Source organism: Protopterus annectens, chromosome 12.part0 (genome assembly GCF_019279795.1).
Source record: "Protopterus annectens isolate FY-2018-M chromosome 12.part0, PAN1.0, whole genome shotgun sequence".
Taxonomy (NCBI): Eukaryota; Metazoa; Chordata; order Ceratodontiformes; family Protopteridae; genus Protopterus; species Protopterus annectens.
In genome coordinates, this window is record NC_056746.1 from 606,229,449 (window position 1) to 606,243,886 (window position 14,438).

General features: G+C 37.9%; 1 protein-coding gene across 1 annotated transcript in view; it reads right to left on the minus strand.

Moving 5' to 3' along the window:
* Window positions 1–674: 674 nt before the first annotated feature.
* Window positions 675–14,438, minus strand: part of LOC122817347 (carboxylesterase notum2-like) — a 334,692-nt gene continuing 320,928 nt past the window's right edge. The window contains exon 12 of the mRNA XM_044090554.1: window positions 675–1,602. Within this exon, the coding sequence (XP_043946489.1) occupies window positions 1,299–1,602 (304 nt within the window). The 3' untranslated portion in view covers window positions 675–1,298. The remainder of the gene's footprint in view (window positions 1,603–14,438) is intronic.

Genomic DNA, 14,438 nt, shown 5'->3' on the forward strand with positions numbered 1-14,438 from the left:
GTAGTTTTTTGCTAGTACTGATCAGAGATGCCTTCCCTTTTTGGGATTTTGCTGTATCATGTAGTAGCTTCCTCCTTCTGTTGTATAGCTTATTTATGGCTGGGGTCCACCAGACAGGTCTCCTGCCTTTGGAGGAGTGAGTATTGGTTTTATTTGGGATAGCACGATCCATGCATTCCTGTAGGTGTCCATAGAATGCATTTGTAAAGGATTCTGCAGTTTGGGCCGTATTTTCCACTGGCCTGGTGGCTTTGAAGGATTCCACCTCGGTTTTGAGTAATTGTGCAGCAGTTAGAAAACTATCTTATCTGAATACAGTTAATATCTAAGAGCATTTCCCACAGATACAAAGAAGTATTACTTTCCCTTCATTCCCCTCTTCCCTTTTAGCATGTACTTGTTGAAGCATGCAACTCAATTTGAGCGACTTCAGGGATTCCTAAATGAAAATATCTCTGCCCTCAAGACCCTTAATTGCCCTCCCCGAGAGACCGTCAACCCTCACCCTGTATTCACTCTCTTACAACCTCTTCTTTAGCAGTCTGTGTCTAGTGTGCTAACCTATGAAAGACCCTACCCTCCATGACCTCCTACACCTTTGCAGAATAAATGTACCCACACAGACTACATAAATCATAATCGGCAAATTGGTAAGACTCATTAACATGATATTGATATCCAAGTGCATTCCCCACTTCTGGAACGTACTCACACACATGTCAAACAGGGTAGTAACTTTGCCATTTTAAAAGTGAATTTCAACAATTGGATGTGTGATTTACAAATTCTCCCTTGGTCTATCCTGTAGTAACCGCTTTGAAGCAGGAGGAAACTTCTGAATATGGATTATTTGTTAGGCTTGGACAAGATGGATTGCCTAGTATCAGCCTATGAATTTGAAATATTCTTCCATTAGTACTTTTTATTGTTGGTCGTTTTTGAAGACCAAGCCTAAAACAATCGGTAGTCATATTTTGTTGAAATCACAAGGAATCTAGGACTGTGCTTTATAAGAATTTATGGAGAAAAATAGATTGTAAAATATTACATGATCTGTTCAAATCCAAATATGGCAAGAGATGCAACAGTAGTATGTACACTAAAAATAAAACTGATCTGAACAGGCATCTGCATCCGTGTTTTCAAGTAACATTTTGCTTGCCAACTCAGTGCTGTAGTCTTATAAATCCTCATCTTAAACTATACAGGCATTTTCATATATGTGCAGTAAAGAAATAGAAGTACCAACTTATCTGGCAACATCAGCAATGCAATTAGAAGTGCAATAACTTAACACATTAGCCTCCATTACTGAAGAGTTCCATACTGTGGCTAGGATCAGATTTAAGCTCCTGAGATTTTTTCTGGTTGTCAAGTCCCATTCTTGTGAATAACTGCATGACATTTAGTTCTTGCCCTGTAGTAGGATCTCTCAAGGCTGGGCATGTAGGGTTACAATGAGGCCACTGGCAGTTGTCAATCAAATGAAAAGGGCATCCTTTTATGGGAGTCCTTACAGTTTTATTTTCTTGAAGACTTTTATCCCAACACTGCAGAGCTCTGGCTAAATTAGTGCCTTTCACCTGAAATGACATCCAGTTGCTGTATAGAGGAAAACAAAGAAAATAAGTAATTAGTGGGATAATTAGTGCAAATACATATTTTTGAAACATGTTTTATAGTATATATATATATATATATATATATATATATATATATATATAAAATCATTAGATTTTTTTTCCTGTTGCATGGTTCAAAGTAGTAACATCAGAAATTAGCACTCATCAAATCTATAAGATCCAGAAGTAATGAGCAGTTACAAAAAGTAATGTATTACCCTAAACAATAGTGTAAGATTTTACGTATGGCCATATTCAAAAACAAAGTACAGTAGTATAGATTACAACCTAGACACTAAAGTGTTTCTATGATTGTTATAGTCACTGTAATATATTTCTCCAAAGGTATTTTAGAAAAAGCCTAACAAAGATGCAGAAACACAAGGTGAAGTCACTTCACTGGCTTTATTTAAGGAACTAGAAGAGTAGCTGTTGTATATCATGCATCCTCTTATAGTAATCCATCTATCCATCCATCTGTCCATCCATTCATAACCCCCCTTTTTTCCATTTTTACATATGGGGTCAGGATGTCACATCAACAGTGACAGTCATCTAGAGCCAGTATTCATATCACTGGGTAGCTAGCCCTGCTGTGGTTGCTTTTCCTTACCTCACACATGCCAGTCAATTTAGTGTGTCCAAATCTACTTACTGCATATCTTTGGAATGTGAGAGGAAAGTGGAGCTCCTGGAGAAAACCCACTCAAACATGGTGGGCATGCAGACTCCATATTGAAGGTATCCCAGCCTAGAACTGAGCTAGGGAACTCCTTGCTGTGAGGTGACAGTGTTATTCTTTGTGCCACTGTTCTTCCTCTATTGTAATGCCCATCGTCCTCTTTCTTTTAAAATTAAAAAGAGATGATATTCAGTGAGGTTATTTATAAAATTAGACATAATTTTTTCAAAAGGTGTTCTTTAACTATTCTTGGTTGTCGTTTGTTTAGTATGTAATTACAAAATGTAAGAAAATAATTTGTCTTTGATATAAGACATTATTTAATACTTTAGTTAAAACATTATCAGTCCTTTGTTTAAGCAAAGATAATTGTTGCAACACTGCTGACATATGGAGGTATCCTGACTAGGATACCATATATCTAGCCAGTATTACAACGCTTGGGCACCTTCTTCTCATGCCGTATGTCCAACCCACAGGACCCACGTGCAACAAAACAGTTTGGCTTATAAGGGATGCATGAACAGGAAAATACTCAGAACTTTCATGCCACCAGTCCCATAACAGAGGCTTTGTCTGTCACTTTGGTCTGTCAGCCATATGCCCTGTGCCAGTTCTAATGCAAGTGGGCATATAAGCATCTCCAATGGGGACCTTTCTGTTTCCTTAACTTTTTGACTGAAGAGTTGTTATTTTCATGTCAGCTAATTGGGAAAATTTTGATTATAGGAGGCAGGTACCTCATAAAGATAAATATCTGTATCTGAAATGTTTATTTTGCCTAAGTCCTAGTCACAACCACAATGAGTGTTCTATTTGTAAATCCTTTGTCCCTAAAACTTGAAGGAGTTGGTTAGCCTCACTTAACATTTATTTAGAAAAACAGAAGAGCTTGCACAGCATAGGATGGCCTCTAAATCTTCCCATTTAGATGTGCCTCAGCAGCCATTAAAGAATGTCAAAATGTCAACGCCTTCTAAAACATCTGTTGTCCGGGTAGACCCAGAAATCTCTGATGTGGTACTTGATGAGCCCTTACATTACCTTGTTTCATGTGCTGCTCCCACTGTTGAGACCTCAGACAAGGCACAGCATGTAGATATGTTCTGCATGATTTATTAGATTGCTGGTTTGTCTGCAAAAGGGGAACCCTGACTTATTATTTCTGAAGGACCCTTGGGCATTTCTCAAATCCTTGCCTGAGATGAAATTCTTAGTACCCTTATTGAGATATGTCAGGGGTCAGATCTTCCTCAATACATTACTGCTGATGTTCCAAGAAGAAGCAGAAAACAAAAGATACCTCTCCTTCTGCTCCCTTTACCCCTAGAGCCTCACAGAAAGAGTGATTTGATTTCTCCCAAGGAAGTTTTAAATCAATTATATCTCTAAAGCCATCTTAGTTCCTTGCTTCTCCTGCTTCTTTCTCCTATCACAAGATAGTTAGAGACTATTATTCTGAAGAGGAAGTCTCTGAATCTCAGTTGGAATCTCAGGCTTTTTCCACCCAGATTATTTCACCAGCAGGATTTAAATCAGGGTGGAAGGTGTGAAGGCTGCCAGCCTAGCCAGATAGAATTGTGCGGATAATTCTGTCATTTGTAAATATGAATGTAAACTAAAGGCTTGTTGTCGTAAATGTAAAGAAATACTGTTACTTGTGGAACTGGAAGCAAATGTGGCAACAGTGCTCGCTACTGATCCAGTAAAAGCATGTTGTGACCCTTTGATTTAAAGTTGGCTCCAGTCAGTGTAGACTAAGAAATTCTTTCTGTTGTTTTAACCAAGAGTTAAATTGCTAGATTTAAACATGCAAATGTATTTTTATTGCTCTGCTCCTGACCAGCTGCAAAATAACAAAAGGAGGTGTAAAAGAATGTAGATGCAGTTTCTGTTGGCCTGGGAACACCACAAAAGTGTAAAAAGATGATGTAATGTTTATCAGAACTGCAATAGCAATTTAAACAGAGAGAATCAGAAGGCATTAAGCATTTTTGTCTTGAACATCCAACTCAGCACTGCCTTATGCTCTCTTTATGTAAGTAGTGTGTTAGACTTGTGTTTTCTTTTAGTTTTGCTAGGAACTATAAAGATTAGACTAAATATTTTTCTGTGATGTCAGAACTGTACTACTAATTTATTTTAAGTATTTCTGTGTGATCTTTGAACTCTTGACTAGCACTGACTGTGTAGTAGAAAGTATTGTCTTGTGGTTTTAATTATTTATTATTAAATATTTTAAAACCTGCTAACTGTGGCTGTTTTGTGTAGAGATAATTTAAGCTCTTAAGAATACTTGCATGCCTTTGGTAAAACTGTACAAAGCCACTCTAATAGCTTTAGTCGTGGGCTATACTACCAGTTGGATAATAATATTGCATAGTAATAATTGGACACCCTTTTAAGGGCCTTTGAATAGCTGATAAATATTAGCTAGGTGGTGGCAAGTGGTACTACCGTATAGTCTGGATAAAAGGGGCACAGCTGGAGAGCCTGTGCCAGCCTTCCCCAGAACTGTCTGTGTGGTTGTATAAACTCTTATCTCAAAGAGTGTGTGTGTCAGCTACTTGGGCACGTACATGAAGCACTGGTTGGACAGTGAGGGTGCTGGAGATTTTAGCTTACCCAGCTAGGCTGAGATCTGGACCCCATAGCTGTGCCAGTGGGGAGTCTTATTGGGGACCTGGGGATCAAAGGAGTGACCAGCCCTGGACTGACTGTGATCTCTGTGTGCTCTTAATGGAAATTGCACTTTACTGTGTGTATTTGTTATTTTTTCCTCATATATGAGATGCCCTCTCTGGTGTTAGTGGTGAGGACTGAGGCTTCATGATTGCTGGACCAAACCAAGTTCCACGCACGAAGGACTGAGTGCACGGTTCAAACCAAAAAGATTGTAAAACCAAAAAATGAACCAGCACAAGGGGAAAAGTGCTAAAACATATTTTATTTGTGGCAAAGTTTATTACATATAATCCTTGTGTTGCAAACCGGTTTCGGCTATCTTTTAGCCTTCTTCAGTGCAAAAAGAGAAAATAGTGATTCAGCAGTACATCCTGGTCAATCCTTATATACCAAATAATTTAAAGGTGTATATACACCAAAAACTTATCACATTTATTGGGAATAAGTCATAGAGCTCTGAGTTTGTCTTGCTCTTCAAAAATATTACCATCAATCTTGACTTAAATATAATTATAATATTATTATAATAATATTTTTATAATATAATATAAACATGTATTGCAAAAGATCCATGAAACAAGAAGCTGACAAAGATTACTCCATTTCATTTAGACCAGGTTTAAACAAAGCCCCTAACTTGGTAATCCATGAGGATTCCATATCATTTAATTTATCATGCCAGCCTGCTTTGGAGTTTCTATGCAAACCAATTTTGTCAATAATCACAAATTTAAATTGCGCCGTTTGGTGAGTTAGGGTATGTTTGTATAGGGCATTGGAAATTTTTCCATTTCTAATGGCACTGAGATGTTCACTTATCCTGTGTCTCAGTGGTTTTGATGTTTGACCCACATAGAAGGAAGAACATGTACAAGTGGCCAGATAGACCACCCAATCAGTACTGCAGTTGCCAAAAATTCTGATCTGGTATATCTTAGGGGTATTACTACTGGAAAATTCTTTGGTCTTAGAAATGTGTCTGCATGCACTGCAGTGATTGCAGGGAAAACATCCTATCAGAGGGTCACCAAATAAAGTAGTTTGAATCGATGTAGATGGTTTGTATCTTTTGTAGTGTGTGAAATAAGATTGGATGGTTCTGCCTCTATTATATGAAAAAGCACATTTGTCAGGTAATATTTCATTTAAATGTTCATGGGCCTTCAAAATGTCCCAGTGATTGTTAATGATGTCTCTGAAAGAAGGTGTATTGCTGCCAAATGCGGTAACAAATCTGATGGGCTGAGATCCAATAGATTGGTTGTCATCTTGTGAATGTTTGTATTGTAATAATGTAGATCTGGATACATCTTTGATCTGGTTGATGGTTTGATTAATATGGTGTGTCTTATATCCTCGACTTATGAGTCTGCTGGACAAATCCCTTACACATTCAGAGTTGTTTTCTTTGGAGGAACAAATCCGTTTCATCCGTAAGAACTGGGATTTAGGGATGTTATTGATGATGTGGCGGGGGTGGTAGCTGGATGCGTGTAAAAGTGTATTGTATTGGGGAAATTTTCTGTGTACCTTAGTTGCCAAAGTGTGATCAGCTTGGCAGGAAATTGTCACATCCAAAAATACAATTTCTTCATGTTGTTGATTTAAAGTAAATTGAATGTCCCATGGATTGTTATTCAGGTATTTAACAAAATCCTGTACCTGTATATTATCACCCCGCCACACCATCCAACAATCATCCAAGTAACGTCTCCAAATGTCTAAGTGTTCCATGTAGTGATTGTTACAAGAGTCATATATAAAATGCTGTTCAAAGAATCCCATAAATAAGTCTTCATATATGGGAGCAAATGATGCTCCCATAGCAGTACCCCTGACTTGCCAATAAGCCTGTCCCTCAAAATAGAAAATGTTCTTGGTTAACACATATTCTGTTAGTTTGATGAGGAAATTATTAAAACCAGTGGTGCACAATTGAGATCTGTCTAACCAATAGGAAATGGCTGATATGCCTGCATCATGTGGGATGCTAGTGTAGAGTGAAGACACATCCAATGTGCATAGCCACCAGTCTGATTCCAGTTGTGTATCCTGAATTATGTTTAAAAATTCTGTGGTATCTTGTAATCTTGATCTTATCATGGGTAATAGAGGTTTAAGATAATATGTAAGAAATGCCGATAATGGTTCAGTGAGTGAACCTCTCCCAGAAACAATCAGCCTGCCAGGGGGATTAGTAGGATGTTTGTGAATTTTCGGAATTAAGTACAGATACTGAGGAATTGGTTCAGCAACTTTTAGTTGATTGCATGTTTGTTTATCAATGATCCCCTCCTCGGTAGCTAGATCCAGAAAAGAATCAATATGTGTTTTGAAATTAGATGTTGGATCAAGGAACATATTGATGTAAAACCGGGCATCAGACAGTTGTTTGTGGGCTTCAGCTTGGTACATGGAGTAATCCATAATAACAATGCCCCCTCCCTTATCTGCTGGTGTAATCACTACATCATGATTGGAACGAAGTTCCTGTAGTGCTTGTTGTTCCTCCAAGGTTAAATTATATTTGGCAGGTTGGTAGCCTAGAGTGAAATGTAGATCTTTGATGACACATTGTTTGAATATGGCTACATGTTTGTCCATTGGTGGTTGGAAATCAGATTTACCAAATTTAAACCCAGTGGATCTTTGAGAGTTGTCACCATCTGAAAAAAATATTTTAAGGTTAATCAACCTGCAAAATTAATTAATATCGTTAACCAATGTATGTTCAGGAACAAAGGAAGTCGGTACAAAGTTTATACCCTTGTTTAACAATTTATTGTGAACAGATGACAATCCAAAAGATGATATATTGTGCACATTATTTGTTAGCTCACAATTTTCTGTAGTAGCATTTGTAAACTCTGTGTACCTGTGTTTGTGTTTTCTACCACCTCTACGTGTCCTGGGTCTAAAGGGTCTGATGGTCTTCTCTTAGCCATTGAGGATGCCTGGTTAGAAGGGCAATCATAATCTGTGACTGAAGATGTGTCATCTTCAGAAGTGCCACTTGTAGTATGGTTATTCTTTCTTAGAATAGACCTAGGTCTTTTTCTCCTACTACTAGTTTTATTGTTGGGGTCGAAAAACCTAACAGTTTTCTGTGTAACAAATGGTTTTCCCTTTTCGTAATCAGTAATATCACGCTGGAATTTATATGTTTTTTTTTTTGATTGCTGGGCCAGGGCGCGGGTGTCACATATTAATTGGTGGCAGTGGTTGGGATATCCACCTCATATTAATTGTTTGGCACCGGTGGGTTATCCACATCACATATTAATTAGTTGGCAAATACTAATTGGCTTGTAGTGGTGTGGGTAGAGTGAATCCTGTACCTTGTGTACAGTGAGCTTTGAAGGTGTTTTGTACTCTAAATCAGCCACACAGTGAATACTCTAAGAGTTCAGATCACAATTGTTTTATTTCTTTTGTTAGCTTAGTTAGTCAGGGTGAGCAGACAGCATGTCAGCAGAGGAGTATGGAAAGCTGACAAGGAACCAGCTGGCAGAGATGTGCCAGGCTAGGAGACTGGTGTGTGGAAATCTGACTAAGGTAGACCTGATTGCATCCTTGGTTACAGCTGCATCAGAAAACAGCAACCAGGAGGACAGTCAGACAGGCAGTGGATATATAATTCCCTCAGAGAATGGACAGCTCAACCTTTCTGCAGTGGACTTAAAATTCCAGCTGGAGCTAAAGAGACTTGAGTTGGAGGCCAGACATTTGGAATTAGAAGCAAATGAAAGACTGTGATGGTTGCAGGCTGAGGAGAATGAGAAACTGTTACATCTGCAAGCTGAGGAACAAGAGAGGCAGAGGCAGCATGAGTAGGAAATGCTGACTCTTCGCCAGAGTCATGGAGGTAATGGGGAAGGGAGTAACTGGACTCCAGAAGCACAAAAGATCAGTAAATTTCTTCCACAGTTTACAGAGGGGGATAATTTTGATAGTTTCATTCATATGTTTGAGGGGGTGCTGGAGATTTTAGCTTGCTCAGCTAGGCTGAGATCTGGACCCTATATCTGTGCCAGTGGGGAGTCTTATTGGGGACCTGGGGAGCAAGGGAGCGACCAGCCCCGGACTGACTGTGATCTCTGTGTGCTCTTAAGGGAAATTGCACTTTACTGTGTGTATTTGTTATCCTTTCCTCATATATGAGTGTTAGTGGTGAGGAGTGAGGCTCCTTGATTGCTGGGCCAGGGCACAGGCATCACAGAGGGCACCATATCTCTTGATTTTCCTTAGAGGACCTTTTATTTGGGCAAGGACACAATTTTGAAAATGATGCACCACTTTCAACAGGAGAGGAAGCATGTGAAGCTAATCTGACTTGCTGTATATGGGAGTTCCCAAGCCTTCCACAATCTCATGTGCAAGAAATATTACAGGTTACTTTTACCACAGCTTCTTTGAACTCAAAGTCTCAACCTCCAGCAAATGCAAAACCTGATTGATTTTATAAGGTGCATACAAAAATCTCTACAACAATCCTTCTTCAGACCAAGCAGACATACTTACTGAATCTGAGAAACCTTCTAAACTGCTTCCATCAACTCATGTTTTGCGTAATGATAAAGACTATAGGGCAATTGATAGCTACAGGAAGAAGTTGTACACTTCTGCTATACCTTATTTCTGTGCCATTAACTACCAAACTCATATGATTAGATATATTTATCTGTTATGGGTGATATGAATAAGTTTGTGTCAGACTTACTTGAATCAGACAATAAATCTTTTCTCTCTACTCTCTTCTGCTATTCACATAGCCAGACAGTATATTAAATATAGTTATAATGCTGCATCTTCTAGAGCTGCTAGGACATCTAGTACAGATTTTTGGATGCCCCGCTGGACTGGGAAACTCATTTTGACTCAGCTGCTGCTGATGAAATCTTCTTCCAGAAAAGAGGAAAAATGATGCAGAATTTCAAGCAGATTTTTCTTTTTCTTGTACCAAAATTCCAAAGAAAATATCCATCCAAGGCTAGACCATATTATGAAAGGATCAGAAAATGCAACAAAAAGCTAAAAAAATATTTTAAAAATAATTTTCAAGTGAAACCCAAATCAGGCTACAAAGGACGAAAGAGTTTGTTTTCTGACAAATCACCCAATATCTGACTATCTGCCTTAACACGCCCCCCTTCCCCTTCCACTTAGGCCAATCTCTTTCTTTCTCATTCCCTTTCTGTGTGGAATCTTACAACTTCAGATCAACCGATTCTCAATGTTATCAAGAAAGACTACAGACTAACCTGATCTCTCATTCTTACCCATTCTGACATACCTCAGGTACCCTCAAACCAAAAATATCTGTTATTACTGATTCTGCAGGACTTGTTCCATCAAGGAACTAGTTTCCTTTCACAAGCACAATGCAGGATTTTATTTGAGACTCTTATCCCTAGAGAGGATGGCACTTGTATGCCCACTCTGGGTGTATTAATCCACACCAGTCTTAATGGTGCCAACATTCAAGATGCTGTCTTTGCAACCTCCTCTGCCAGTGATTATTTTTCAAGCGTAATTATTTACTTATTTACCCTAAACTTTAAGGATGCCTATCTTCATGCCCCCTTTTATTCAGATCACAGAACATTGTTGAGTTTGTGCCTTACAATTTTGTTTTCAATATTTTTCTTTACTGTTTGATCTATCTACAGATCCTGTAGATACCTTCCATACCAGGTCAAGGCTCATGCTACCAGGGCTGTAACTTCTTTTGGTGTCCTTTTCAAGGGTCTGGACTCAAAAGCAATTCTAGAAGCAGCCACTTGGTCTTCCTTTCACACCTTTACAAAACACTATAAAAATGACACCCTTTCCAGGGCCAGGACTAGCTTTCGCCTGATGAGTCCTCCACAGAATACTTGACTCCCGTTTCATACCTCAGTCCTCCACTCAGATATTATAAAAAGATTTGCAAATCTTCCCATATGTAATCGATAATAAAACAGTGATCAATGAAGGACTTAGTACAGTTGTGTAAGAACTTAGCATAACAGCAGATGTCCGAGTAGATCACTGTTGAAGTACTGGCATCCTCCCTCCTTCCCCTTTCTGTTTATCCTTTCTTCTTTTTTTGTTTGAGGTTGGCCTGCTACAAATGTCCCCCTCTCCATGCTGATATGCTTTGCTTCTTCTTCCTTTTTGCCTTTTTTTCTTGGTCATGGGCTAGTTAGTCATGAGGATTTTCATGCCATTATGTCCTGTATATGTCGATAAGCATTTTCACTCATGGATCATGAGTTGGGCATATGGTGTGAGAGGAAGGTGCCCACACTTTGCTATACTGGCCAGACATATGGTAACATAGTCAGGGATAAGTCTCATATGTAAGCAATATTGCAACAGTGATCTAATCAGGCATCTACTGTTATGCCAGGTTCTTACACATCTGTACTTTCTTATTTACACTGCATTCACACCGAATATCTTTTATGCTTTTAGATGAGTCTCCCAAAGCTTTTATTTCAAAGGGAATTGCTAAACTAATGGCCTTGGGGGTATTTTTAAGCCTTGCCTTGCTTCCTGAATGTTTTTGGCAAATTTTGATACCCTATGGTTATTTTAAGGGGTATATGTAGGCTTGGGCATAGGTGGTCAAGCATTTGCACACTGCCTCTGTCTAACAGAGAGGTGCTAGACCAGGGGTACATTTCTTATTCCCCATCCACTGGTCCAAGTTATGCTTGAACTGGGTTATGGAAGAACTCTGCTTCGCATGGTTGTGAAATCTGTTTCAGAGAAGGGGTAGTCTGTAACACACATAGCTGTCCCACCAACATGTCCTTGTGTGTTACAGGCAAGGTGTAGATCAGGTAATTCTTACACTATTTGTTTTGTGGATGTGCACCAGGTCCAACAGAATGTCATCAAAGGACACTTTATGGGCCTGGTATAGATCACCTCTCAGCAGAATGTAGGAGACCGGATACAGGGATAGGCCTTTTGGCAGCCTACATAGGACATGTTGTTTACTCCCTGTATTCTTTTCTCTGGAACTTCTGTGGATGCTCCAGTTGTTACATATGCCTAACAATCATTCTACAGACTTTTACAAGCCTAGCTAATAACAGGATATCATAATCAAACCATGTGCCTTATATAGACCTGAACCATTATGCCAACCTTAATAAATCAAAAAATCTTGAGTGCTATTTATGTTGATAAAACTATTGACATTTACAGTCATTGTCTTGAAAATTCTCTGGATCTCAAGCTTCATTCGATATAATATATAATGCTGAAGAACTTCATTCCCTTGTATTGGAGCATCAATATTATAATTTTTTCTGCAGCTTTTAAATTATGCATATCAGTGACAACATTCTGACTATTCATTTTCTTAGAAGATGGCAGCAATTGAACCTGTATAAATCTTTCTGTTTTATGGTGTAAAATAGCTTCTTTGCATTCACACTTTCTGTCTTATAGTAATGCCTGTGACTCCTGTATACCTGAATGATGCCTATGATTAATTTTGTATACTTGAGAATATGAGACCATAACATAATACAGTTCTGGATGTTCTCCTTTACCATTGCTTGCATTTGAATATTCTAAGCATTTTTCACAACATAAGCTTTTGTTGTCTCTCTTTCCTTCAAAGCAGACAGATTATCTACACTTCTAACATAACATTATGTCTGTTTTCTATCACTTTTCCTTAGCAAGTATGAAGCATCACTTTGATTTTCTAGTAACAAAGTTAGAAGTTAGTAGTAGGTACTTTACATTTCAACCTCTTTCCCATGAGCAGCTGCTTTGGAACTTTTTAGCTTAATTTATTCATTTGTTAATTAGGTAAATGAAATGGTCGTCTTAGACTCTTTTCAGCCAATACCTCTGCCAGAAGGGAAAGGATAAACACATTGTAGTTGGACAGTTTAGAGTAGCCAATTAACTTGTGTGTTTCTGGGAGGTCGGATCAAGCCAGAGTTTCCAGAGAAAGCTCACACAGACATGGGAAGGACACGCAACGCTCCACATAGACAGTAGCTAGCATTAAGGATTGAAGCAAATATACAGAGTCTATGAGGCAGAGTACTTATCCTCTGAGTTAATTATTCCTTTGAGATATACATTTTTATACTTTAGAGCTGTTTATCTACAGTTGTACTGCCACATTGTTTTCATTAAATATTTAATCATTTCTATCATCCTTCCTACCACTCCATTATTCCGAGAGTGATGTGGACTACATAATGTATTCTTAAATTCTCATTTGTTTACAACATTTCTGAATTACAGAAAAACAAGTTGAGACCTATTATCTGAAATGACTTCTTCAGGTATTAAAGGTCTTAAAATTATAGGTCTTAAAACAATACACTTAAATACCTATATTTACACTAAACTTTGTGCATAATATTTCAGTTATATGACCTCTGGGAATTTGGAATCGTGGTCAGGAGATGGTTTTGTTGCTTGTGAATCAAATCTGTACCTAATTTGTTCCCTTGAAGACCTTGGATGTCAAGCAAAATCAGTTCATATTTTGCATTCTAGTTATGGAAGACATTACAGATTTCACACTTTTATATCAATTTCATACCTGTTCAGACATCTTCAGGCAGTAAGGAATGTCTTGTTCTTCCCTTACATTTGGAATCCCCGAGACTGATCTGCATATCTCTTGTAGTAGTACCTCTTTCATTTGACTTGGATCATTTTATCTTTTCTAAATATCAAGTCTTACGCGCATGAACTTTCACTTCTCTGTGGATAATATGCTTGAATGTTCCTGAGCTCTGTTGTCTATCATCTGTTTAGATGAGCTATTCATTCATTATGACTCAATAGCTGCATGTCTTTATTTTCACTTCTATACATTTTAAACTCATTCAGTTTCTTTGTTGAGATAGATAGTTGTGGAATGAAGCAAACAACTTCTGTACCTTTCTCTAGCAGACCTTTTTCTACTTCTTTAAACAGACTGCACTTGTATCTATTCTGTGCATTTGTTTTCTTGGTTTATGTTGAAAAATCAGATCTCACATTTCAAATCTGAACACTTTCAGTTTTATTATTTTTTCAGTGTATTAACTACATAAGTGAATGGTCTACTTACACTTTTCAGCCATGACCTGGATATATACAATAGTACTGTACAGCAAAGCAAGAGCTTTATATTGTGTAGACTATTTGGTAATTTAGTATAATAAAAACTTACATGAGCCAGTTGTAAGAGGAGCAATACATAAAAGAGGGCAAAATATGAAACATTTGGCAAATACATAATTAAATAATAGCAGTAAATATGAATATTTACAAATAGTATTATGTACACATTTACAGATATTATAGCAGTGTTTTCAGATGAAGAAAGTATAACAAGGTGCACAGTGAATTAAAATCCAGCCGCAGATGTAAATTAATGCTTTTGCTTAGCATTATGAAAACATGTGCACTTAACTTCATTAAGCAAATATTGACTGAAA